We start from the raw sequence: 27,907 nt of genomic DNA, 5'->3' as shown, positions 1-27,907 counted from the left end.
CTTGGGAAAAGATAGTATTGAATTTAAAAGTATGATCTTTTAGTGTGAAAATAGCTGTGACATTGTATTTGACCCTTTAACATCTAAATGGATTATTCTTGGCATCTTAAAACATTTTAAACTTCATAATTGGTATACAGCTGGGTTTGCAAACTCAAATACAAATTTACAATTTCTGGAACAGGGATTAATTTAGTAAATTGTTCTTCATAAATAAACATATCTTTATTATCTAATGTATTACATGCTTTTATTCAAAGTAGTGTGAATTTCTACACATTCTATACATTTGAGCCTGAGATAAATATACTGAAATATAATATCTTGTCTTCTTATTGTTTTATAACTCCCATTCCTAACTCTATTTCCAAACTTGGCATCTTTGAGTTATTCTATCTCCAAGTTTTGTTTGCTGGCATGTTTTTAATATGAATGCCATATACAGTGAGCTGCTGAGGTTTTCAGTAGGCTAGACCTCATTCTCTATAAGACTCAGTAACTTATTTGCATAAGATGTTCTGTCTAGAAAGGATTTTCATAACTGGCTTAGTCATTTATATTTTTCATAAAAAGTTTAATTTTTATGGAAAAGTTATTAAAATCTGTGCTTCCTGCTGTGTCAGATTCTCTGATGAGAAATCAATTTTTTTCTCTGTATTATTATTCCATACTGCATATGTCAGAATATCAAACACGTATAGGTGAATAATATTTTGTACTAATTCTGGTTTTGTTTCATGCTATGACTTTAAATTGTGTAATGATATTAGGGTAAAATCAGCTTCTGTCTACTGAGGATTATATTATTATAAATGTACTGATACTTAACTGAAATTTTGAAGGGAATTATGTGTACTATGTTTTAAGAAAATATTAGAAAGATAATCCCCATTTCACTATGGAAAGAAAATTTTGGCTGAAAACATTTATTTACCTTCTACAGCATGAAAAAAATCAGGCTATGACACTATCTTAGCTTAGCCAAATACTGATAAAATGTAGAATATTAGTAACCATTGCTTTTTTTTTTTTTTTTTTTAACTTTTAAGTTCAGGAGTACCAGTGCAGGTTTGTTACATAGGTAAATGTGTGTCATGGAGGTTTGTTATACAGATTATCCCCTCACCCAGGTATTAAGCCTAGTACCCATTAGTTATTTTGCCTGAACCTCTCCCTCCTCCTACCGTCTACCCTCTGAAAGGCCCCAGTGTGTGTTGTTGCCCTCTGTATGTCCATGTGTTCTCATCATTTAGCTCCCACTTATAAGTGAGAACATGTGAGTACTTGGTTTTCTGTTTCTATGTTAGTTTGCCCAGGATAATGGACTCCATTTCTATTCATATCCTTGTAAGGAAATGATCTCATTCTTTTATAGCTGCATAGTATTCCATGGTGTATATGAACCACATTTTCTTTATCCAGTCTACCGTTGATGGGCATTTAGGTTGATTCCATGTCTTTGCTATTGTGAATAGTGCTGCAATGAACATATGCGTGTGTACATGCATTTTTATATCTAGCCTCTATAAGGAACTTAAACAAATTTACAAGAAAAAAAAAACAAAAAATCCCATAAAAAAGTGGGCCAATGACATGAACAGGTACTTTTCAAATGAAGATATACATGCGACCAACCATCATATGAAAAAAGTTCGACATCACTGATCATTAGAGAAATATGAATCGAAACAACGAGATACCATCTCACTCCAGTCAGAATGGCTATTATTAAAAACAAAAATCAAAAATAACATGCTGGCAAGGTTGTGGAGAGAAAGGAATGCTTATACACTGTTGGTAGGAGTGTAAATTAGTTCAGTCATTGTGGAAGACAATGTGGCAATTCCTCAAAGACCTAAATTCAAAAATACCATTAGACTCAGCAATCCCATTACTGGGTATATACCCAAAGGAGTAACCATTGCTTTATATTCAGCAATCAGAAAGCACAAATAACCATATTTTTGTTTAGAATAATGCATGCCACCAATTCACATGAATAATGGTGACTTTGTGACCATATTAGATTCCAGAATGTCTTCTGGACAACAAAAGCGAAATATTATATTCAGTTTAATTTTATTGCTAAGCTATTTTTTAAAGGCTGTCTCTGACTTATTTAGACCTATCTTTTTTTTGCCTGTAACTCCCCTAATCCAGAGGTTTTTGTTTTTTTTTCTCTCTCTCTCATTTCCTGCAGTTGTGTGTGGGGTTTCCCTTTCACCTTGTAAAGACTGCAAATAATTTCTTGACCACCTCTTTCCTTAACGTTTGAGTGCCTAGAAATCTTCCTTCCTAATTCTGATCTTTGTTTGTCCCTTCTGTCCCGGACAGAAATAACTTCAAGGAAGGCAAATAAGAGAATTGCAATAACCCATTGTGCTGACTCACAGCCCTACCACAACCATCAGTTCATGGGTCTCCACCATTCCAAGTATGTCATGTCATCCACATACCTTCTTTTTATCCCATAGCTCATTTCCCATATATAGTGGCCATATATTCAAATACAATTTCTTAATCAAGAAGAAAAATGTACAAGGCTTTGAATGGAAGCCTTTCCATGAACTAAAATTAATCTTACTCTTTAGAACCAGCTCTGGAGTTAACAAAGGGAGGCCCAGTTGAGTAGAATTAATTATAGCAAGCATAAAGGTTGATGATGGGATGAAAAGGAGCAAAAAAAAAGTCCTATTCATATTTCGTTAAATAGAATGCCACCTTTTGTCATATGTTTTAGACTACTTGAGATTGGTAGGTCTCCCTGGCTTGTTATGTTTGCTTTAATAAATTTTACTCTTAGATTCCCTAGAAGTGGTAAGAAAAAGGGGTAAAAGGGGAGCTATGATGAAAGTATGTTTTATTTTAAATCTGGAACAGGGCTGGTCAACAGTGCCACTATTGACATTTCAGGCCAGGTAATAATTTGATATGAGAGGCTGTCTTGTGCATTGTAGGATATTTATCTTCCTGGCTTCTACCCACTGGATACATACTGTTTTGTTTTAAATCTGGAACAGGGTGTGTCAACAGTGCCACCTGATGTGAAAACCAAAAATGTCTCTACACATTGTCACATATCTCCTGGGGGCAAATCACCTTTGGTAGGGAACCACTGAGATAAATTTCACTTTAAAGAATAAACAATGGTAATAAGAAGGAAACAAAGACTAGTCTTTGGGAAGCTGGCCAAGACTCAGATATGCCCCCAAAGCTTCACAGGCCTCATCCTTCAATCTGATGGAAGTTTCCATCAAAATCTCTAGGCATAGGTGCCACCAATAGCATGAAACTGCAAAAGTCCAGGCTCTGATTTTCAAGCACGAAGTCTTGTTCTGCAGAGACTCAAGCAATAAAAGCATTTCCCTTGGAATCACTCCTTTACACAGTAGCTAGATTGTGTTAGTATTATACTTTCCAGGCTGGCCTAGGAAATTAAGAGTTGTTCGTATGTTCTATGGAAAAATACATTCAGAGTTCTGAATATTTTCCATAAATATTTACGGATTGCATCCTAGTGTTCATATAATGGGTTTTAGAAGCATATCTTATAATGTAATTATTCTTAATTAATAATTTAATATTTTATTTATTCTTATTATTTTGAAAGTGTTTGGTATTCATCCTGCTAAGTTTGATATATAAAGTTTCAGCCAAAGTTTAGTGTCTACTATACACTAGGAAGAAATTTTGCTCTTTGATTGACTTTCCAGACCCCAACTTTAGTGCCTTTTATCTTTGGATCACTGAATAAAGATTGCCAAATTTTATCCATTTATCTTCATTTTTCTCTACCTCCACACTAAATTCCTTTTCTGTAAATACAAATTTTGTTGAATCTCCAATTTGATGTTACAATATCATAGACAATATTTTATCTTAAAAGTTTAAGATTTAAACTTAATTTATTTCTTGATGCTTTGTGCTTAGTCAATTAAAGTATTTTGAAAGAATATTTGATTGTATGAACATTGCCTTTTTATTACAAGTCAACTCATTTTAATTCTGTGTAATTTTTTGTGTCATTAATGCTAATTATCAGTGGAGAACTATTTTAAGCTCTTGCTTCATAATAGAGTCAATGTAAAAGGTTTCATATTCAATTTTTCACTATTATTTCAGAGTGAATATGGAAAAATACCCGAGCCTAACACATGTTGTTGAAAGTTTCATGTAGTGTATAAATCCTCTTGAATTTATGATGAAGATATTCTAAAAAGGCAAAACCTGAATAATGAAACTGGTGTAGATGAATAACCAGGTATATATCTATCTTTTCAGTGAAATGTGCCTCATTAGCACAAATTTAATCAAAATCAGAAAACTATAAATCAGGGGAAGATTAAAAACATTCTTGGCTCATCTTTGATCCAAAGTGTATACTAATGATTTTTAAAATGCCTCTTATTTGGTTAAGAGTTATTTTATTTTGGTAGAGTTCATGCCAATAAAAAAACAGACTGGTTGAAACAGGTGAAAAAACATTGTGCATAGGTTAGAAAATATTTATAAAATAATATTGCTAACTACTATAGTAAGTTCAATAAGGTTACTGAATAAGAATGCTAAAAACACTACACCATTCTCTGTATTAAATAATAATAGTGGTAATTTTATTGTCACTCCTAATAACCTGTATTTATACAGTATATTTTCCACAATTTTCCAGCTCTCTTACTCTTATTTTTATTTGCAGACATATGCCAGACATCTATATTGCAGTATTATAGTGAAGAATATATAGAATTAGAAAAAAATATTTAGCTAAATTTTTAAAATCTGATAGTAAAAACTAAGATAAAATCATAAATTTAAATTTTCAAGTCCAATCGTTCCTGCTATATATTTTTCAAAATATTTACAAATGAATCTCATCAATATTTCAGGGGCTATTAAATTAAAATGTACATTATAGCATTATGATGTTTCTCTTGTGTATGTATTAATAATTTTCAAACATACTATGTGATTATAAACTATCTTTAAAATAGAAGTATGATAAGCAACAAAACAAATATTTCTGTGAAAACCTTAGGATATCTTTAATATTATCAAATTTAATAAGATATCAAAAACACCTATACAACTAAGAATAGTTATGTGCATAATAAATTTCATAAATGTATACTACATATAGTTGTAGCATAATATATGCATATAATAGAGTAACAAAATGTTTTGAATGATGTTTTGAATTGCTTTTCATTCAATTTCCAATAACTAAAAAGATAATTGTGTGAAGTGGTTATGAAATGGTGGGATGGTATTCATATATGGTGGGATGGTATTCATATCTACCATATGGTAGATATGAATTAGTCATATCTAATCATAGTTTAGATATGACTAAAATAGCATTTTCTCTTTTGTTAGGAACCATTCTTGAAATGGACAAACTAGTTCAAGTCAAGTCCAAACACAGCTATAATCTTATTCAATTTTGAACATATATTTCATTGTATAACTTGTTAAGTTTTATTGATTGTGATGTGTTTTAATCCGAACCAAAATGTGACATATCCTAATTAACACTGAGTAAGATGGTACTCTGAATTTTTATTTATTCATTGTTTTTCCTGCTTAAAGTGGACATCTGGTGAATTACCTTGTTATATGTAATGGTGTAGATAACTGATTCAAATCTTTCTGACCATATAATTTATTAAAGAAAGTTCATGGATAATAAGCTATGAGAATGCTAAGTACTATAATTTGAAGCCATGACCCGATTGAATTCTGGCTTATGAAATTTTATATCTACTTGCAAATTGTGAAGATAACAGTTATCAAGTTAACCTAAAATTCGAAACCGAAACTGGCATGAATTAAGTGTGAGTGTGATAGTTACTTTATTCTGTTAAATTTACACTTTTTTGAGTAAATGCTTTTCCTCTATAATGTAACACAGGAGTAATAAATTTGGAATCCCATAATCCAGGAAATCTCTATTTTATAACCAGTTAATTTAAACTAACCTACACTTGCAAACAATTATGGTATTCCTACAGAGGTGCCTACCAGGATATCCACCTGTTGGTTACTCCCTTCCAGAGTATCTAGTGAGGATCACTCCTGGAACCAACATCAATATCAGTTTTATCATCTGCCTTTAGTCTCAGTCCCTATTCGTCTAGTATTCCAGAGTCAGATACAGGGGACTCTCTCAATGCTTGCCTTTATACTGAATGTTCAAGAAGAAGATAATAGAATTAAAGGAAGGCAAAATTATACCTTACCTAAAAGCATTCAACCCAGGAGTTTGATTAACTATAGTAGGTAAAACATTAATTTTATGAGGAAAAGTGCATTGAGTTCCAAGTGTTAATTTAAAAATAACTATTGACATGTAATCAGTTCATATAAGTTGGAAAATATTTGTAAGTGGGTAGTCTTAATGGCTATTGTAATCTACTTTTAGGGATTAGTTACAGGTTAAAGTATAAAGCCAGAGCTGGAAGGAACACTCCTACTTCCTAGCTTTGTGACCTTAGGCAAGTGACTTTCCCTCTCCTTGCCTCAGTTCTGTCATCTGTAAAATTGGGATAATATTATTAATGCCGTATACGTGGGTTCTTAACTTCAGGGCAGTTGCAAGCCAAGAAACCTCTAAAATAGAAATATCTTCATTGCATTGAAAATAGTAAATATCAATAAACGTATTTCCAATGAACAGGAAAAAATATTTGAGGTATTAAAAAGTATTGAGTGAGCAAGAGCAGAGTATGGTGAGCTGAAAAGGAAAAAAAAGGAATAATAACAATTAAATTGGCAGTGGCATTGTTCATCAACGAAACTAAAACAGTGAGATAAGAATAGAAAATGGACATGAATCTTGGGATATGAGATTTTATAAATTAAAAACAGAATAAAGCAATGTTTATCTGCTCAGCCCCAACAAACACACACACAAAAAGCAAAGTAAAACAGAACAAATAACAATTTTACATATGCAATATATGTGTATATTTTACACAATCCCCTGTTGCATTAGAATTGGAGGTTATGTGTCTCAACTACTAGATTTGAATCCATTAGGTAAGAACTGTTTGTTACATGGTATTACATAACAAACCAAGCTATCTAGTGTAAATTTGTATGTTTAACCTTTAGTTGTGTTTGCATTTGTAGATATCATTATTTCTACTAAATAGTAAATTTTCAAAGATTGAGATAGGAACATTTTATTTAGGCCCAGTTCGAGTGTTAAAATATTTATTTATATCAGACGACTAGATTTTCATGGTGCTGTGATCAAATGAAAGCATTTATGTCTATAAAGTAATGATTATTTAAGAGTTCTAAACTGGTTTAATTTGGATGGATATTTATTCCATATCCTTTCTATATTTTTTAATTTTTTTAACTTTGTGAAATGATGCTGAGGGTAATAAGTCTGTATCAGTCTAGCAACTGGGTGCTACTAATGTAATAAGGAATTTAGCACTAGAACCACCAATAAACAAACAAAACGTTCCATTCTCAACCCTGGCACTGTTTCCCACAATAAGAGAGAAACATTTTCTTATAAATCACACATGTCTTTGTATCATACACATTTCCCATGACAGTGCCAGCCACAGAAGAGGTGCTTAACAAACATTTGTGGAATAAATGAATAGAAACTCAGCCGCAGCCACATTATAAAATAAATATTGTTTATTTTAAATAAATCCTAAGTCTGCTATAAAGTAGACTCTCGGCCTGGTGAAGCATATAATAGTTGTGAATGATTTATTGCCTGAATTCAGTAATAGATGGTTATTACTTTTAAATGTGCTCAGGAGAAGTTTTAAAAATTGTTCTGTTTGAATGATAGTAAAATTTCCCTGAAATATTGAGAAATAGCTGACTGCAGAAAACAGAAGGACATTCGGGGCAGATTTAAAAAAGAAAGAAAGAAAATGATAGTTTTGGTGCCAGTCAGATTGTGAGGTTATTAATAAGGCATTACTTTTTTAGTATGTAACAGAACCAGTGTGCATGATGATCATTAGTGTTCTTTCCATGTGAGCTGAAAACTGGCAGATCTCTAGAGGAGGCCACAATATACAAGAATTTGATCCTTCCAAAGCAGGAAGGATTCCAATTGGAATAGGGGTCATGGCAGTATTGGGGAATTGTCACATATATCGTCATCATCGTCATCATCATCATCATCAACCATTAAAAATGAATATATGCTCAGTTTCTGAGTCTTCTTCAGAGCTCTAGTGTAGCGATGAAGAATTTATAGGTCTGCTACAGGAAATAGGGACTACTCTAAGGAGACAACAACAGAGGTTTTTGATTACATGAGAGTTTTCTCAGCTAAGGGAGATACCCAGGTCAGCCAGAAATCTTTTATTACTGCATCAACTATAGAACAAGATTTGACTAAAATTAAAAAGGCACGGAAGAGAACAATTTCTGCACACATTTCTTTATGGCTGCCTAGTGGAAAAAGTTCTTCCTTGATCAATTGAGTGCTCTAATGGGGCACTGTGGTTCATTCCATTGGTATCAAAGACTAATTTAAGTTCTTGCTAAAAAAGTGGTTCATTTTATTTCCAAATTAATCCACATATCTAAATTATCAAACTTATAAATTTGTTTTTATAGTGTAGTGGTTAGAACTGCGGACTCTGGAGCCAATTTTCTTGCTTATGTTTGAACCTTCATTGCACCACTCACTGTGTGACCTGAGGCAAGCTACCAACACCTCTTGTGCCTCTCTTTCTTTATCTGTAAAATGGGGATAATATTTTTACCGTCCTTACAGAATGGTGACAATTAAATTACTTAGTACATGCAAGAAATTTGAACAGTGCCTGGAACATTTTAGATACTTTATGATTGATAGTTACTATCTTTAATGCTACTTATTTTGAACAGAATTTCTTTTAGAATTTAATCTTAAATACCAAAAAATAACATAAAACAAATTTGTCCTTAGTTTTAATGTAATAACTATTAGCATTATAAGGTTGATAATTATGACCACTATTTAATTTTATTTTTACTATTATTTATTTTAAAATAAAGTTTTGTAATTTAACATGCAATAAGTACATAGAATATTGTTTACTGCTTTTCAAATATCCTAGTTGAAGTAAATTAACTCTACGTGGTACCAAAAATGTTATACTAATTTTGGATATTGCATTTACATAATTAAAACATATTAAGATACGCATTTATTTAGAGCTGACTTGTGCTATATAGTCATAACACAGATACTAGTTAGTATCACTTACTTAAAGAACTTACTTGTTTTTGTTTAGAGAGTATTTGTGTCTTATTTCTCTACTAATCAAAATATGAAAGTAAGTTTGGTATTCTAATTTCTAACTTACTCTTTTGCGACATGCAATTATTAAATGATGAATTATAAACATTGTCAAATATCATACTTACTTCAAAATATAATACTTAATATTGAGTCATTAAGTGCAAAATATTTTATAAGAGAATTATCACAACTTGGTGTGATGTTTTGAGTAATAAACTATAACATTTTACTTCCTCCATGTGAATACTTATATTTTCCTGGAAATTTTTTGTTAGGAGTTGGACCTAATCTTTAGTGTTACTTGGCATCCCTGATTTATCTTTCACCTTTAGTAATAACTTTTTTACTTCAGGTGAGTCAATAACCAAAGTATAAGAGTTAGTTAATTTAAAATAAACAACATAGAATTAATCACTATGGCTACCAAAATATAAACACTATAAATTCTAAATGTTAAATTATTATAAGAGCCAGGGAAATTTTCTTTGGTAAGTGGTTTCTGGAGTCATATCCTTTGAGTGCACTATATAAATAAAGTGATAAATGATTTCGACTTAACTTTCACAAGAAGCCAATTACTACTCAAAACTGTTATACCATCATAAATCACATTGTAGCATAATTAATTTCATGTCATTTGTTTCTTAGCATTCTTTTAAAGAGGCATTATGAAAGACACAGTCAACTTGATGTATAGTCATGATGGAAAGTATGATCTTAAAAATTTTCCAATAGGTATGATCTAGATATCATGGAATTTTTGCTTCTTTTACTACCTGTGTCATTTTTTCTCCAGAGAACTGAAGTGTTTTTTTCCCCTTGACCTTCTATAGTACAGAGGAAAGTACTATCAAGCCCATATATACATGTATATTTACATAAATACATGTGTGTGCCTCTGTGTGCTGGGTAGGGGGGATCTATACCCCAACTCTGATTCCTTTATGATATCTGTACTGTTAAAACTCTAGTCTGGGAAATCATCATCTCTTTTCTAGACTGATGCAATAGGCTTCTTGCTTCTATTTTTTTCTATTTTCCAGTCCATTTCACAAACAGAAGACAGACATATGTAAAGCATAAATTAGTTTTACCTCTGCTTAAAACTTTACAGTTGCTTTAGCTTAGGAAAGTGTTAGCTAACACTTTCTTTAGCTTCTGCCTTCTCTAAAGTAGGAGATGGAGAAAGGAGATGTTGCTTTTCTCCATCCCCTCCGTTGCCTATTATTTAATCTCTCCTTCCCACCAGCAGCAATCTCCAACTCTGCTATCCTCAGATTTCAACTACATTCACGTTATTGCTGTCCCTAGATCCTTATACTTCTGCTCGTTGTTCCTGGAATTCTTTCCTGAGAACTTTGATTGCCTCTTTTCGATAATTGATATCCCTATTCAAATGTCACCTACTTGGGGAAAACTGTCCTAAGCACTTTAAGTAAAATAGACTGCCCTTCTTCCAGGTCGTTTTCTATTCCTTCACCCCGTTTAATTTTCTTCACAGCATTTACTGTGATTTGATATTACATTAGTTACATATTCATGTCAGTATTCTTGTCTTCTTTGTTTATTACTATATCCTTAGTATCTTCAGATGTGTCTGGCATATAGTTGGCATGAAATAAACAGTTGTTAATGAAAAAGAATGACGATTTTTCCATTTTGTATTATTTTTAACTCTATGATTTCACTATTGCTACCTATGCTTTAATTAAAATAGCCTCGGTTTTCTTGAATGAAAGTTTGCTCTTCCTAGAGCACACTAGGAAATAAAAAGATAATTTAGATTCTTTCCATGGTTTTTATATTTTTCTTGCATTATATCTTCTGACTTTTTTTTTTTTTTTTTTTTTTTTTTTTCTGAGATGGAGTCTCACGCTGTTGCCCAGGCTGGAGTGCAGTGGCACAATCTCCACTCCCTGAAACCACCGCCTCCTGGATTAAAGCACTTCTCCTGCCTCAGCCTCCTGAGTAACTGGAATTACAGGTGTCCATCACCACACCTGGCTAATTTTTGTATTTTTAGTAGAGACGGGGTTTATCCATGTTGGCCAGGCTGGTCTCAAACTCCTGATCTCAGGTGATCCACCCGCCTAGGCCTGCGAAAGTGCTGGGATTACAGGCGTGAGCCACCACACCCGGCCAATCTTCTGACTCTTATTCTTAACTTAAAAATGCTTCTCTCAGCCAGGCGCGGTGGCTCACGCGTGTAATCCCAGCACTTTGGGAGGCCGAGACGGGTGGATCACAAGGTCAGGAGATCGAGACCATCCTGGCTAACACAGTGAAACCCCGTCTCTACTAAAAATACAAAAAAAATTATCCGGGTATGGTGGCGGGTACCTGTAGTCCCAGCTACTGGGGAGGCTGAGGCAGGAGAATGGCGTGAACCCGGGAAGCGGACCTTGCAGTGAGCTGAGATCGCACCACTGCACTCCAGCCTGGGGGACAGAAAAAAAAAAATGCTGCTCTCATTAAGGGTAAAAATCTAGAAAGCGTATTAATGTTAAACCATCTTTCTGAGTTTACACAGACGATGACAGAAATATAATGTGCTTTTGTTTTTCTTTCAGATCTCCCACTAAAGACATGGATTCAGAAGAGAAGGAAATTGTGGTTTGGGTTTGCCAAGAAGAGAAGATTGTCTGTGGGCTGACTAAACGCACCACCTCTGCTGATGTCATCCAGGCTTTGCTTGAGGAACATGAGGCTATGTTTGGAGAGAAACGATTTCTTCTGGGGAAGCCCAGTGATTACTGCATCATAGAGAAGTGGAGAGGCTCCGAAAGGGTTCTTCCTCCACTAACTAGAATCCTGAAGCTTTGGAAAGCGTGGGGAGATGAGCAGCCCAATATGCAATTTGTTTTGGTTAAAGCAGATGCTTTTCTTCCAGTTCCTTTGTGGCGGACAGCTGAAGCCAAATTAGTGCAAAACACAGAAAAATTGTGGGAGCTCAGCCCAGCAAACTACATGAAGACATTACCACCAGATAAACAAAAAAGAATAGTCAGAAAAACTTTCCGGAAACTGGCTAAAATTAAGCAGGACACAGTTTCTCATGATCGAGATAATATGGAGACATTAGTTCATCTGATCATTTCCCAGGACCATACTATTAATCAGCAAGTCAAGAGAATGAAAGAGCTGGATCTGGAAATTGAAAAGTGTGAAGCTAAGTTCCATCTTGATCGAGTAGAAAATGATGGAGAAAACTATGTTCAGGATGCATATTTAATGTCCAGTTTCAGTGAAGTTGAGCAAAATCTAGACTTGCAGTATGAGGAAAACCAGACTCTGGAGGACCTGAGCGAAAGTGATGGAATCGAACAGCTGGAAGAACGACTAAAATATTACCGAATGCTCATTGATAAGCTCTCTGCTGAAATAGAAAAGGAAGTAAAAAGTGTTTGCATTGATATAAATGAAGATGCGGAAGGAGAAGCTGCAAGTGAACTGGAAAGCTCTAATTTAGAGAGTGTTAAGTGTGATTTGGAGAAAAGCATGAAAGCTGGTTTGAAAATTCACTCTCATTTGAGTGGCATCCAGAAAGAGATTAAATACAGTGACTCATTGCTTCAGACGAAAGGAAAAGAATATGAACTCCTGGCCAAGGAATTCAATTCACTTCACATTAGCAACAAAGATGGGTGCCAGTTAAAGGAAAACAGAGCGAAGGAATCTGAGGTTCCCAGTAGCAATGGGGAGATTCCTCCCTTTACTCAAAGAGTATTTAGCAATTACACAAATGACACAGACTCAGACACTGGTATCAGTTCTAACCACAGTCAGGACTCCGAAACAACCGTAGGAGATGTGGTGCTCTTGTCAACATAGTTCCAATGGCTCCTTTCTGACCTGCTTTCATGTTTTAATGTTTGTTTAATTTAATAGGAAACCTCATTTTAAATATAACACTCTAAAAAAATGTAAATCATATTATAGTATTCAATAGTTAATAAAAACTAGAGAAATATGTTGTTTCTGATGTGAAATTTCCAAAGTGACTTTAATTATTACAAGTTCAAGCAATGAACTATTTATCACGAATGCAGCACAAATAGCTTGTCAGTGTAGAACACAGAAATAATTTGATGGGAATCATATGATAATCTTCCTTAGCGTCTGGGGAAAATGATTTACATAAACTTTAAAAGCAATCCTCAATATTAGACAGTCCAAATATTCAAACATGAAGAAGTAGAATTAAAAAGTGCTGTAATATATATTTTTCCAACACTGTATCATTGGAATTTTTAAATCTGTAAAGTATATGGGAGCTACTGTGTTGTAACTGCATTAATTCAAAGTTTGGCTTTTAATTGATCCTTGATAATACAACGTATCATGTATATCACTTCCTGAACCCTTCTACCTGTTGAGGCCTATGAAACAGGCTGCTGTTGGGACATGTATAAATACTGGCAGGGAATCAGACATGTATAGGGTATAGATGAGGCAGGGCCAAGTGCTGCGTACAAACAGCAATTTTTATAAAGAAGCCTAAATTTACTAAGAGCTATGTATGGGTGTTTGCTATCTGGCAATTCAGATCTCCTGACCAAACCCATGTTCATTCACTGAGTGAGGTATAGTGTGGGTTACAGAGAAAATCAGTCATAGTGTTATTTGTTTATGTCCTATCTACAAAAGTTGCAGTGATGGAATTTGGGACCCTTCTGTGGATAAAATAGAATCTGCTATAATTATTAGCGTTTTGTCTCTGAACCTTCAGAGAGGAAACCACACAGACAAAAGACTTATTCTGCTCTGCTATAATTCAGATTGTTTTATTTCTTCATCTAAAGTGCTTAAAAAACTTAGTTCCTAAAAAAGTACTAGCAAAATCCCAAACACACTAGTAAGAATCCAAGAAATTGAAGGGATTATTTAGGTCTTATCTTGACTGACAATCATTATTATGGCCTACTATGCTTGTGTTTTAATTAGAAATGTGGTTTCTTCTCTCTCCCTTCTTTGCTTAGTTTCTTCTTATTTGCCTTCCTGTCTGCCTTACTTCCTCTCTTTTCCTGCCTTCATCTCTCCTTCTCTTGTCTTCTTTTTTTCCTTTTCTTCCTTCCTGCCAATGAACACATGATGCAATCATAATGAAATAATTATTTTTTATGGTACTGTTAACTGAATACTGCTGCAGTTTATTTTTTTTTAGCTGATATCTTTCCTGTGTGTCAGTGCACATGTAAGTAGAAATATTATTTTACTTAGTTTTAATATGTGGACATTGGTTAAGGGTCCCAATCTTTCTCATTTCTTCTCTTTTATTCTTATGCATACTTTAGTGCAGGTTTTAACTCAGTTTTCTTATTGCTTTACTTTCAAAATTTGAAAAGTATTTAATTTTTTAAAGCGACTTTATTGTTAACTCATTTTTAAAAAATCTATTGTTCCTTATATTTTCTTAACATATTTGTTTGTTCCTGCCTTCTCCTGTCTTTTAACTCATCTTTGGGAAGACATTTAGAATTTTCTGATTGTTTCAGTTTCGTCAGCATTTATACTATCATTTCTTGTACCAAAATAGATATTTTCAGGTCTTATTTCAAGTTGGCTGGTAAGAAAAATAGAAATTTCCATTCCATGGAAAAATACAGTGATAAAGAGTAATAATTCTAACATCGGTTACATTTTTTTAAAAAAGATAAAATTGAATAGTCATCTGTGAAAGGAAAGTTCACCTGCCTAAGAGTCCATAAAATTATTCAACAATATAAGCCACTGACATATTCATTGTTCACTAATGGGGATCAAATTCAGAAGATCATCATAAATGATAAACCAATTGTAATATTTTCCTACAGTGGAAGTCATCTCTTTGAATTAGTCTTATCTTTAGTGAGAAAATAATGAAAGAACATGCTTATCTATTTGACTAATTATCTGAATTCAAAAGAGGTTCTGATAAGAAGTAGGCCTGGAGAGATAATTTCATCTTGGAAACTTTGAATTAACTTCTGCTTGTATACAGTTAAGCACAGTAATGCATTTAAGGCTCAATTCTTTTACATTTTACAGTAAATAATGTTTGCAAGTCTCAGAAAGCAGTACCATTGCTTTTTAAATTCATTTCAGAATTTCCATTTGCTCATTAGTTATACAAATGTATTTGTGCTTTTGATCCTTACAATCATTAAGTTTTAATCCTTCATCAGCTACCATGGTGAACCTCTTAATTTACAGTTATGTGTTAATATATTAACACAAATAGAAGTACTGAAATACAATGCCCTCATGTCTGGATACTGAACTATTTGTTATTAAATTAAGTGAGAATTGGAATTATAAGTATAGAACTTGATAGAAAGTGTAAGGTTATTATCTATAGAAACGTTAATGTATAAATTCTTGAGTAATCTGACAGGTTAACTATGAAATTGCTATATGCAGCTAGAAGAAACAAACCAAAGCTGACTATTCTTCATTTCTGTAACAGGACCTAGATTCATCCTTGTTCATCCTTCCACTTGGAATTCTCCTTTTTCTCTTTCTGCAATGCTCTGAAATCTTACCCTTTCCACAGTCTTTTTAACGTGCTAGCTCTCTATGATATATGTTTGTTCCATTCAATTAGTTGGAATCTCATCTCTGAACCCAGAAATATTTTAGAGGTACTTCTCATAAGAAGCATTTTTATTCTGGCTTAGGCTATATATATTTATGCACTCACCTAATTCTCCTCCTTCAATGAATTCTTTTTTTTTTTTTTTTTTTTTTTTTCTTGAAACGGAGTCTCACTCTGTCGCCCAGGCTGGAGTGCAGTGGCGTGATCTTGGCTCACTGCAAGCTCCGCCTCCCGGGTTCACGCCATTCTCCTGCCTCAGCCTCCCGAGTAGCTGGGACTACAGGCGCCCGCCACCACGCCAGGCTAATTTTTTTGTATTTTTTTTAGTAGAGACGGGGTTTCACCGTGTTAGCCAGGATAGTCTCGATCTCCTGACCTTGTGATGCACCCGTCTCGGCCTCCCAAAGTGTTGGGATTACAGGCGTGAGCCACCGCGCCCGGCCAATGAATTCTTATTATATTACTTTATCATCTCTCTTGTTAGCCTTACTCTTTCCTATTAACTTCTTTGTCCCCTGCTCCCTTTTTGAATTGAGTGGCTAAATTTTAGAGGTTTGTAGCTTTTGTGTGTGTGTGTGTGTGTGTGTGTGTGTGTTTTATAGATGGTAAATGATGCTTGTACATTTTGTACATGAATGAATACATATTTTAGCAGACTTAAAACATTAACAGTAATTGACCTTATACATTTTGGGAAAGAAAAATTAAATCTTCATGCTACTATGATTTTTTTAAATGTGGCATCAATTTTTATTTTTAATTAATAGTATTACTGACTTAATAAAGCCCAAATGTTGTCTCTTTTAGCTGATTTAATGGTTATATTATAGAATTTTTTATTTCATTGTGTGCTTATGAGAAAAAACATATTTTAGAGTTGGGTTTTAAATGGTAGACACAGAAAGTAACTTTAAAATATCCTAAACAAAATATCTATTTCATTTTTCTTCTTAAGTAAAATAACAACACCTCATTAGTGTGTAGAAGCTATTCTAATCCATTAAAATTTTATTTTTATATTTATTTAAATATCTACTATACATGACAAAATATATTTCTGTGGCTGCCTTTTATAATTATTTTCCAAGTAGACAAAACGTTCTATTTAAAACATATTTTTCTAGTGACAAAGAAATACATTTTATCCTGATATATAGTTTTTAAATATTAGGCTATTTCTTTTCATACTGCCTGATTGGTTTAATAAACATGATGTGACAAATATTAAGTATATATCATTTTATCATGTTGTAACTGATCCAAAATAATAAAAGAAATAATTATACCTTTCATGTGATATTGTTTTGGGTGGTCTTTTATTTGGCTATATTAAAAATAAATCTTCTTTCAGGTTGAATTATATAATTGCTATCCTTTTTTATTCTTTTTTTTTTTTGAGACAGAGTCTAGCTTTGTCACCCAGGCTGGAGTGCAGTGGTGCGATCTCGGCTCACTGCAACCTCCGCCTCCCGGGTTGGGTTCAAGCAATTGTCGAGTCTCAGCCTCCCGAGTAGCTGAGGCTACAGGCACCCACTACCACGCTTGGCTAATTTCTTTTGTATTTTTGTAGAGACGGGGTTTCACCATGTTGCCCAAGATGGTCTCGAACTCCTGAGCTCAGGCAATTTGCCCCCTCAGCCTTCTAAACTGCTAGGATTACAGGCATGAGCCACCGCACCCGACCATGAATTATATAATTGCTAATCTAATGCACAATTTATTTTAAGATTAGTTATTTCATGAAAATCTAATATATAGCAAGTAAGATTGAACAAAACTTTTTATTAGGTTTTATACATATTTGTTCCAATTTATTGTGGAAGAATATGCAGACTGTCATGTTTTTCTTACATAACTCCTTACTCATTCTGAGATGTGGTTATTCTGGAGATGGCCCTATATTGTTCATATAGAGATTCCTTACTCTGTTTGATAGCAGCAGGGAAACTCATTGTATCAATTATAATAATTTATTTAACTAAACCCCTCATGAGCATTTAGACGTTTTCTGAAAATTTACTATTATAAACAACATCATTCTATCAATGCATTTCTGTAAGACTAGATTGCCAGATGTAGGAATATTGGCTTAAAGGGTAGCAAAGGCATTTTCAAATTTAATAAACGTTGACAATTGATCTTTATAAAAATTAATCTTTTACTACCCATGTTGTTAATGTACTCTTCCCACCCACAGAGTATGCTATTTGTCTTTTAATTTGTTTATCTTAAAGCAAAAAATTAAGTTATATAGTTGAATGTATGGATAAGTAACTCATGAAGTGTTTTTTGGTCATTTTTAAACAGGCCTTCACACTGCATGATAAATAATTTTTTAAATAATTTTTGAAATAATTTCTCTGATGCTTCTTTAGAGTGCATTCGTGCTTTAGTTGTAAACTTTCAACCGTCTGAAATTAAGTTAGTTACATGCTTAAAAGTAGGGAGATAATTGACTCATGTTTAGGTAATTATAAGTTATTCCACATTATTTGCCAAATAACCTTGTGCCACTGTTTTTAAATACCCCCTTTATTGTGAACCAAATTCTGGTACATATTTTGAATCTATTTTTGGACTTTTTCTGCCATTCCATTGATTTGGCCGTGTATTCACGTTCAAGATCTACATGATTTGAATTATTGTGACTTTATAATCCTTTTAAGATTTGGTATATTTTAATTATTTATATATTCCTATTACTCATGTTTGTTTTAAAAATTTTTCCTGTTCTTTATAAATTTTGCAATATTTATAATCATCTTGCACAGCTACAAAAATAGTCTGTTGGTATTTTAAATTGAGAGCATGCTAAATTTATATATACATTTAGGGAAAACTGACTGCTTTAGTATTGAGACTTATTGTCTGAGAGCCTTATGTGTTTCCTTTTGTTCAAGTCTTTAATTGTGTCCCTCAGCAGGATTTAAAACTTTATTCTCTTCTTGCACAAGCAATATAAGATTTATTTCTGAATTTCATACCTTTTGTGTTACTGTCATAAATTAGGTTTGTCTTTCCTCATTAAATTTTTCAACTGATAATTATCTTCATCCAAGTTAAAATTTGGAAATTCCCTACTGATTGCTTGTTTTAAGCCCTCACTTCAGAACTATATTTTATCCACTGAATTCAATAACTTCACTGAATATAGTGGATTAATAGTATATTAATTCTTTATAGTGCCTTCATGCTTTAGTTTTAAACTTTCAACCACATATTCAAATGATTCTTGCTCTCATGCATGTAGACTTTCTTTCTTACATTATTTTGTATACCAGCAAAGTGAATTGAAAAAGTTAGGAAATTCTCTGAAATTTCTAACAAACAACTATCCTTACCCTAGAAAAACAAATTAACTGACTAACAAAATTAAGATCAAAACACATTTGAATACAAAGAAGTCTAAGATTTTTACTAATTTGCATAGGATAGAATACCTAAATTTAACTAGTAATATTTGTAATGGCCATGACATAAAAAAATAGAATGTCTATTAATATTGTATCATTGGTCCACTTAGGAACTTTATGAGGCTACGAAATGAATGTTTGCATAAGAAAAATGTTTAACCTGCAGAGTTTCTCAGCTGTGGCATTATCGGCATTTTGGCAGAAGAGTTTTTTGTCTGCTAGACTCTCCCATTAACTGAAAAACATTTAGCACACCAGGTTGCCTCCTACAAAATGGCAATGGTACCGCTATATACTGGGACAAGCAAAATTGTCTTCCTCTAACCCCTCCTCTCACCCCTAATGTTTCGAAGCATTCCCTAGAGGCTAGTATTGTCCTTGATTGCAAATAATGAAGTCATATGGAAGTTCAATTATTGTTATAATAAAATACCACTTATCTTTTAAAAATAAAATTAAAAGAAGAATCAATGACATGAGCTTGTTATATTAAGTACAAATGCACAGAACAATCTGCTTAAAACAAAGGAAGGATGGCCTTAGTAGATCAAGCCCGATAATAATTTACGAGACTGAGACATAAGCATAAAGATGGGAGACAATTTAGGTTTTTTCTTGAATAGTGATTGACATCATCCTCATTTGCCAGGAATTCAACAGCCCAAGTTGATTTCAAAGTCTACAGAATCTTGTTAATATGCTTCCATAGGTATGATGCTTCAGAAAGTGCTAATCAAATTATCAGATATTGAAACAGTTGTCTCAGCACAAGTATTCTATAATTTCTGCTAGGATGAAATAAAAGTTCCAAAAGACTCAATTTGGGAAGAATATTTTTCTTCAGTTTTGTTTAATTCATACCTATAGGGGTAGTTAATGATAAATTAAAACACTAGTTATTATTCTGAGATGAGAAAATGTTGCTTACAAGTTACTACTTAAAAATTCAAGCAATGGCCAAACAGAAAAGAAAAAGACTAGAGATTAGAGAACAAGTAGCAGTCATAAATACTAAATACGTCTATAAGTCCAGGTGTTGTGGTTCACACCTGTAATCCCAGTGCTTTGGGAGTCTGAGGCAGGAGGATTGCTTGAGGCCAGGAGTTTGAGACCAGCCAGGCCAACATAGAGAGACCCTGTCTCTACAAAACAAACAAAAAATCAAGACTAAATATGTCTATAATGACTCTGGTCTGTAAGTATCAGAATTTTAGGTATTTAGTTCTCATTTTCTCAGCATTGTTAGAGTTTATGCATTTCTATCACGTAACAGCCCCACCATTCCTATTATTGAAGAACTTTCCATTTGAAAATAAAATGAATGAAATGACCTTCCCTGGTAAGTAAACCCCTAGATTTACTTACGGCAATTGGTGTAACATACTGGAAAGTAATTTGGAAATAATAGTATAGATCAACAATTCACAGCTTTCAATCAGCATTCCTACAATTCATAATAAGTAGAGGGAAAATATTCCAAAATTTGTGAAAACATATATGCATGAAAGTATTTGTCGTAGCTTTATGCATAACAGCAAATTAAAATCCTGATAATAGAGGAAGTGTTAAGTAGGTTCTCGGGTATTATTAGAGTAAGTTCAGATTACTGAAATTTATAAATATTAATATTTCTCATTATAAGAATACAATAGTAAAATCTAGTTTAAAAGGAATTATTTCACAAATGTCTGTAAACAAACTATGTTAAAAATAAAAACTGCATACCTAAAAGCATATCCATATGAAATTGGAAACGCAAAATTTTTCTGCAAGTTTTTGTATTAACTTGATGATTTTAGGGATGACATATTTCTTTTCCACTATAAATATATTTCAAAATACAGGATCTTTATAATTTAAAAACTTTAGAAGTGTCTCCTGTATATAATGTCCTTCTAACTTTCTTATTTCTTTGCTGAGGCTCTTTAAAGACTTTTTTGAACATCAAACAGCTAGAGCGTAATGGGTAATGTCAAAGTCAACTAACTGAGAACTGGAAACCTGAAGGCTGTAAACAATTTGAATTCTAGGATGTCAGATTCCAACCTAGAAAATAATTTAAAATAAAAAAATTAAAAAGCTAAATTAGATAACCTTTAAGGTTTTCAACTTGGTCAGATTATATTAAATAAATTATATTAAATCTATTCCTTCAATAGATTTGGTACATGCACAACAAATATTAGGTGTTTATTTATTGCACATGGCTCTATTTATTTTATTTTATTCTTTATAGAATCACCTTAAGAAGAGGTTAAAGTAGCCTACTAACTGAAAAAGGAAGGAGTTAAAACTCAAAACTCTGCTTCTCCTGATATGTTCACTCTTATCTCTCATTTCTTTCCAGATTAGTTAGGGTGGGGCTGTAGGCTTGTTATTATTGGCCATGATAGACAAAAGAGTCATGGTTATGTTAGCTAAACAATGTATGGCTAGGGAAAAAAGAACATCATTTGTGTTTCCAGAACAGAAAAAGCTATTCTGGAAATAGAGGTGGAGAGAATAGTAACTTGTATTATATATTTTAATATCTCTAGTGTCCAACAGAGATTAGAACCCAATATTTGCCAATACATATTAATAAAATTAGATATGTAACAAAAGGGCAAGCATAGTACCTGGAACTTTACAGTTATTCTATAAATGTTAACTCTTATTATTGTAAGTAATGAAAGAAAAGTTAAATGTCTATTTTGGGTAAAATATTGCTTACATACTTTATTTAAAATGAACACCACTTCCTCTCTTTCCTGTTTCCATCACTCAGGGCAAATACATTGGTACTTATACAGATATAACAACAAGGTATGGTTTTTCCATTTCAAATACTATTTTTGAAGTTTTAAAATTTATTCTAGGCTGGGAGCAGTGGCTCATGCCTGTAATCTCAGCACCTTGGGAGGCTGACGCAGGCAGATCATGAGGTCGAGAGTTCGAGACCATTCTGGCGAATATGGTGAAACCCTGTCTCTACTAAAAAAAAAAATACAAAAATTAGCTAGGCTTGGTGGCACGCGCCTGTAGTCCCAGCTACTCTGGAGGCTGAGGCAGGAGAATAGCTTGAATCCAGGAGACGGAGGTTGCAGTGAGCTGAGGTCACACCACTGCACTCCAGCCTGGGCGACAGAGTGAGATTTCATCTCAACAACAACAACAAAAAACTATTCTAAGTAGCATTTGTCATATCCCAGACAAGGGAACAGAAAAGTTTTATACTTTTTCAGAACTGAAGCTAAGATTTTGAAATATTTGTTAGTATCCTGTGAAATTTGCAAGTCACTGTTCTCAAGTAAGTTCAGATGCATGGCATGGTGATTGGTAATAATTGTTTTGCGTTCCAAGTACAAATCTTATCACAAAACCTCTAAATTACCTTAGATGGAAAGAGCCCGAAGATGGATATCAAAGCTACATATCCCTCTTTTAGCATCCACCCATACCACCCCACTCCTGAAGCAATCGTCCAAAAAATTATAAAATACAAAAATGTCAAATAATGTGAGGAACAGCAGTTTCACAAAGGATGAGGGTGGTAATGGTAACTGGGATTTATCATTCAAAAGTAAGACAGACTAAGGAGGAAAATATCCTGAGTTGCAGATTTAAATTTAGGTCAAGCCAAGTCATGAGTCTTTTGGAGGCAATTCCCAAACCTGTTTCCACAACAAACTCACAAAGAGTACTTGTTAAAAATGCAGATTCCTGAACTTCACCCTGGTGAATTTGATTGAGGTGGTCTGGATTGCAGCCCTAACTTTTGTGATTTTAAATATCTAGCCGAATGATTCTAAAGAAATGGCATTAGAGTGTGGTTTATTAACTCACAGCAGAGCTGATGACTAAACACTTTACCAAGCTAAATGAAGGGATGTGGAGAGAAGCATTCCTAAAGTGATGCATAGAGCTCATTGACTTGGAAGAAACATAAAAAGCACTAGGTCCCAAGCCAAGGGTAATTGGGAAACAGAAATGTGTTAAAGGGCTGCTCCGGAGACTACAGATGCCCAAAGGTTATTGTCTCTTTTTCAAATAGTGCCTAATCTAAGATGAAAATGATGGAATAAATTAGACCATTGTGGGAACTCCTGTTATCATATGAGTACAGCAGATATTTTTTATGTGACTTACACTATTTTCCTCAAATATGACATTAACAGGGCTTATATATTAGTTAATTGTCCAAAAGTGTCATTTTTCTTGGCTCAAATTAAAAGTAATTTATTCTACAAAATAACTAAGACAAGTCTCCTTTAAGAAGCTGGACATATTCGGTTCAAATTTGGGTTCAAGCCCTAGTTACTTGCACGATTTTAATCAAATTATTCAACTATTCTGTTCATGAAGTTCTTCAACTGGAAAATTGTGATAATAATAATGCCTAACTTTTTGGAATGCTTTAAAGATAGGAGATGTAGCATGAAAAATACCCAGCATCTCACCTTGCATAGAGTAGACTCATTGTTATAGCAACTATTATTAGTCCAATATTTTCTTGATTTTATAATGAAGGGTGCATCACTATACATATGTCAAAAATATGTAAGTGCCCATCAGTTTGAACAGTAGATTTTGCTGCAGTTTCTGCTCTTAGCTCTTGGGGATTATTTATAGGGTAACTATCTGTTCATTCTACTGTTATTTCATTTGGGTATTTATGCAACTTTCACTCCATCATAAAAGTTTATTTAATATATTTTACTACAGTCCATCACTGAAATAAAAATTTGTATGTGGATAGAAAGAGAACAAAAACTGAGCTATGAGATCAGATATAACACAAGTATTATAAGCAATGTATGTGTTCTTCCTTGAAGGATGACCACGTTTATACCTAATTTGGGGCAATAGCCAAAAGTTTTCTAATACCTGATAAGACAGATAAAGTTGCACTGTATATGGTCATTGAAAAGATTTTCTATTCACAAAACAGGCTGAGCAATTAAAGGCAGTAGAAACATCCAAGTACCCCAGAATAGACCACAGAATTTTCCTTTTTGTTTTTTGTTTTTTTTTGAGATGGAGTCTCGCTCTGTTGCCCAGGCTGGAGTGCAGTGGTGCAATCTCGGCTCACTGCAAGCTCTGCCTCCCAGGTTCACGCCATTCTCCTGCCTCAGCCTCCCGAGTAGCTGGGACTACAGGTGCCCGCCACCACGCCCAGCTAATTTTTTTGTATTTTTAGTAGACACGGGGTTTCACCGTGTTAGCCAGGATGGTCTCGATCTCCTGACCTCGTGATCCACCCGTCTCGGCCTCCCAAAGTGCTGGGATTACAGGCATAAGCCACCGCGCCCGGCCAGACCACAGAATTTTCAAAGTTAAGAGAGGTTGATGTAACTTATGTATTATAAAGACTATCGCTCAGGTATCAAATGACAATTTGTCAGAAAAAAATCTGCCTTATTTTTAGAAAAAAATCATTTTTCCAGTAATGCTTAATTATGTTGAGGAATCAAGTTATGGCCAAGGAGAATTGCAGACTGTTATATTCCATGTTTTTCTCAAAATAAAGAAATAAAGGTCATAAATATTTATGAAAACCAATATTTTATATACATATGAATTAATCATAATTCTCAATGCTTAAAAATAATATAGAACAACTTATAAATTCTTAATGAGAACACTTAGACTTAAATTGCTAATATAACATAGAAAAAAAGTCATATGATTGTTGGCTAAAAATACTACAGCATGTATTTCTTTTATTCTTCAAAAACTGTTTTTAGAAAAACTGTATTATAAGTATAGTACAGATATCTTATTTTTAAACACATATTTTATAATAGATAACATCAAGAGTGTCACATCAAAACTTCAATTTCCAAAAAATGCAAAAGATTGTAACAAAAAAGTTATTACGTAAATCTGTCAATCAGGAAAAGATTTAAATTGCTATACAAAGGAAAACTTGCTATGGCAAGTGTAAAAATTTATCTCAGTAGTTTGTGTTGTTTTGTCTTAGGTTCTCTGTATAAGTAATTATTTTTGTTTATTTGAAAAAAATTGCTTAAGAAACCACAGTGGAGTAGAGGATTCAAATTTTAACAAAGGGATGTAAAATTAAAAAAAAGTGATCAAAAATGAAAAATAACCCTGCAATATTGAGTTTTGAGACTTACAAAGTGATAGTAAGCAGGTGGCTCCTAGTGAGAAGTTAGCAATGGATTTTGAGGTCATACATTTGAATTGAATTGTTCCTTTTCTGAGCTTCACTTGTCATTATCCTCAAACCTCATTAGCATTCTTTTCATGCAAAAGTATTGTTTTGTAACATTTTGGAGAATAAAAAAGATTCCACATCCACCTATCAGGAAAAAGTGGAGTTGAGAGAAGCTGGGGAAAGTAACATGTTGAGCAGAAAACAAATCATAATATGGGAGAACCCAGTTAATGGTTAAAAGTGATATGTGTACTATAATCATTAAAAATATAGTGTCCTGTATTATTTTTATTTTTCTTGTTTGTATGTGGAGGTTGTAATTGCCATTTAGGCAAACAAACTTTTAAAAGCATCTGGTCTGCATTTAATTCACTCTACTGTTCACAATGGGCTGTTTGTGTGAAAGATGTATAATGCAGTTATCTAGTTTCTTTTGTTGCATCCTTCCTTTTTGCTTCTCCTACAGAATGTCACGTACAATATACCTGTTTATTAGTTAGATACAAAGTTCTTCATTGATAAGCCCAGGGAAAAGTAAATATAATATGAATTTAAAGGTTTATTTTATAGTCTTGGAAATATATCTAATAACTAGAATTATCATTAGAAAAATGTATTAAATCAATGTTTCATATGAAGTGTTTATCTTCAACATGAAATACACTACATATTACCACTATTTGTAACAAGAGCTTTCAAAGACTCTCCTAAATATTCTTTCTAAAAGTATTTCAATGAAATAACTTACTAATTATTTGAGGATTGTTTTAACAACTACAAAACACAGATAAAGTCTTCATGATTCTATGATATTAAGCAGCACCAATAAGTTTGTATCTAATAGGGGTATATTTGCTAAGAATTTGGTTAACCAAATTTAAAATGTCATTTTTTAAAAAAAATATACTTTAAGTTCTAGGGTACATGTGCATAATGTGCAGGTTTGTTACATATGTGTAGATGTGCCATGGTGGTGTGCTGCACCCATTAACTCGTCATTTAGCATTAGGTATATCTCTTAATGCTATTCCTCCCCCCTCCCCCCACTCCACAACAGGCCCGGGTGTGTGATGTTCCCCTTCCTGTGTCCAAGTGTTCTCATTGTTCAATTCCCACCTATGAGTGAGAATATGTGGTGTTTGGTTTTTTGTCCTTGCAATAGTTTGCTGAGAATGATGGTTTCCAGCTTCATCCATGTCCCTACAAAGGACATGAACTCATCCTTTTTATGGCTGCATAGTATTCCATGGTGTATATGTGTCACATTTTCTTAATCCAGTCTATCATTGATGGACATTTGGCTTGGTTCCAAGTCTATTGAATAGGGCCACAATAAACATATGTGTGCATGTGTCTTTATAGCAGCATGATTTATAATCCTTTGGGTATATACCCAGCAATGGGATGGCTGGGTCAAATGGTATTTCTAGTTCTAGATCTTTGAGGAATCATCACACTGTCTTCCACAACGGTTGAACTAGTTCACAGTCCCACCAACAGTGTAAAAGTGTTCCTATTTCTCCACATCCTCTCCAGCACCTGTTATTTCTTGACTTAATGATTGCCATTCTAACTGATGTGAGATGGTATCTCATTGTGGTTTTGATTTGCATTTCTCTGATGGCCAGTGATGATGAGCATTTTTTCATGTGTCTGTTGGCTGCATAAATGTCTTCTTTTGAGAAGTGTCTGTTCATACCTCTGCCCACTTGTTGATGGGGTTGTTTGATTTTTTCTTGTAAATTTGTTTGAGTTCTTTGTCGATTCTGGATATTAGCCCTTTGTCAGATGAGTAGATTGCAAAAATTTTCTCCCATTCTGTAGGTTGCCTGTTCACTCTGATGGTAGTTTCTTTTGCCATGCAGAAGTTCTTTAGTTTAATTAGATTCCATTTGTCAATTTTGGCTTTTGTTGCTATTGTTTTTGGTGTTTTAGACGAAGTCCTTGCCCATGCCTATGTCCTGAATGGTATTGCCTAGGTTTTCTTTTAGGGTTTTTATGGTTTTAGGTCTAACATTTAAGTCTTTAATCCATCTTGAATTAATTTTTGTATAAGGTGTAAGGAAGGGATCCAGTTTCAGCTTTCTACATATGGCTAACCAGTTTTCCCAGCACCATTTATTAAATAGGGAATCCTTTCCCCATTGCTTGTTTTTCTCAGGTTTGTCAAAGATCAGATGGTTGTAAATGTGTGTTATTATTTCTGAGGGCTCTGTTCTGTTCCATTGGTCTATATCTCTGTTTCGGTACCGGTACTATGCTGTTTTGGTTACTGTAGCCTTGTAGTGTAGTTTGAAGTCAGGTAGCGTGATGCCTCCAGCTTTGTTCTTTTGGCTTAGGATTGACTTGGCGATGCGGGCTCTTTTGGTTCCATATGAACTTTAAAGTAGTTTTTTCCAATTCTGTGAAGAAAGTCATTGGTAGCTTGATGGGGATGGCATTGAATCTATAAATTATCTTGGGCAGTATGGCCATTTTCACGATATTGATTC

At 33.6% G+C, this 27,907-nt stretch overlaps 1 protein-coding gene across 1 annotated transcript in view; it reads left to right on the top strand.

Moving 5' to 3' along the window:
• Positions 1 to 17,132, top strand: part of RASSF9 (Ras association domain family member 9) — a 36,326-nt gene extending 19,194 nt beyond the window's left edge. Inside the window, exon 2 of the mRNA XM_024257155.3 lies at positions 11,839 to 17,132. Coding sequence (XP_024112923.2) covers positions 11,839 to 13,099 — 1,261 coding nt within the window. The 3' untranslated portion in view covers positions 13,100 to 17,132. The remainder of the gene's footprint in view (positions 1 to 11,838) is intronic.
• Positions 17,133 to 27,907: the final 10,775 nt, after the last annotated feature.

This window comes from Pongo abelii, chromosome 10 (assembly GCF_028885655.2).
Source record: "Pongo abelii isolate AG06213 chromosome 10, NHGRI_mPonAbe1-v2.0_pri, whole genome shotgun sequence".
Taxonomy (NCBI): Eukaryota; Metazoa; Chordata; class Mammalia; order Primates; family Hominidae; genus Pongo; species Pongo abelii.
The sequence above is the reverse complement of the archived record's forward strand: the minus strand, read 5'-3'. Positions and strand labels throughout refer to the sequence as shown.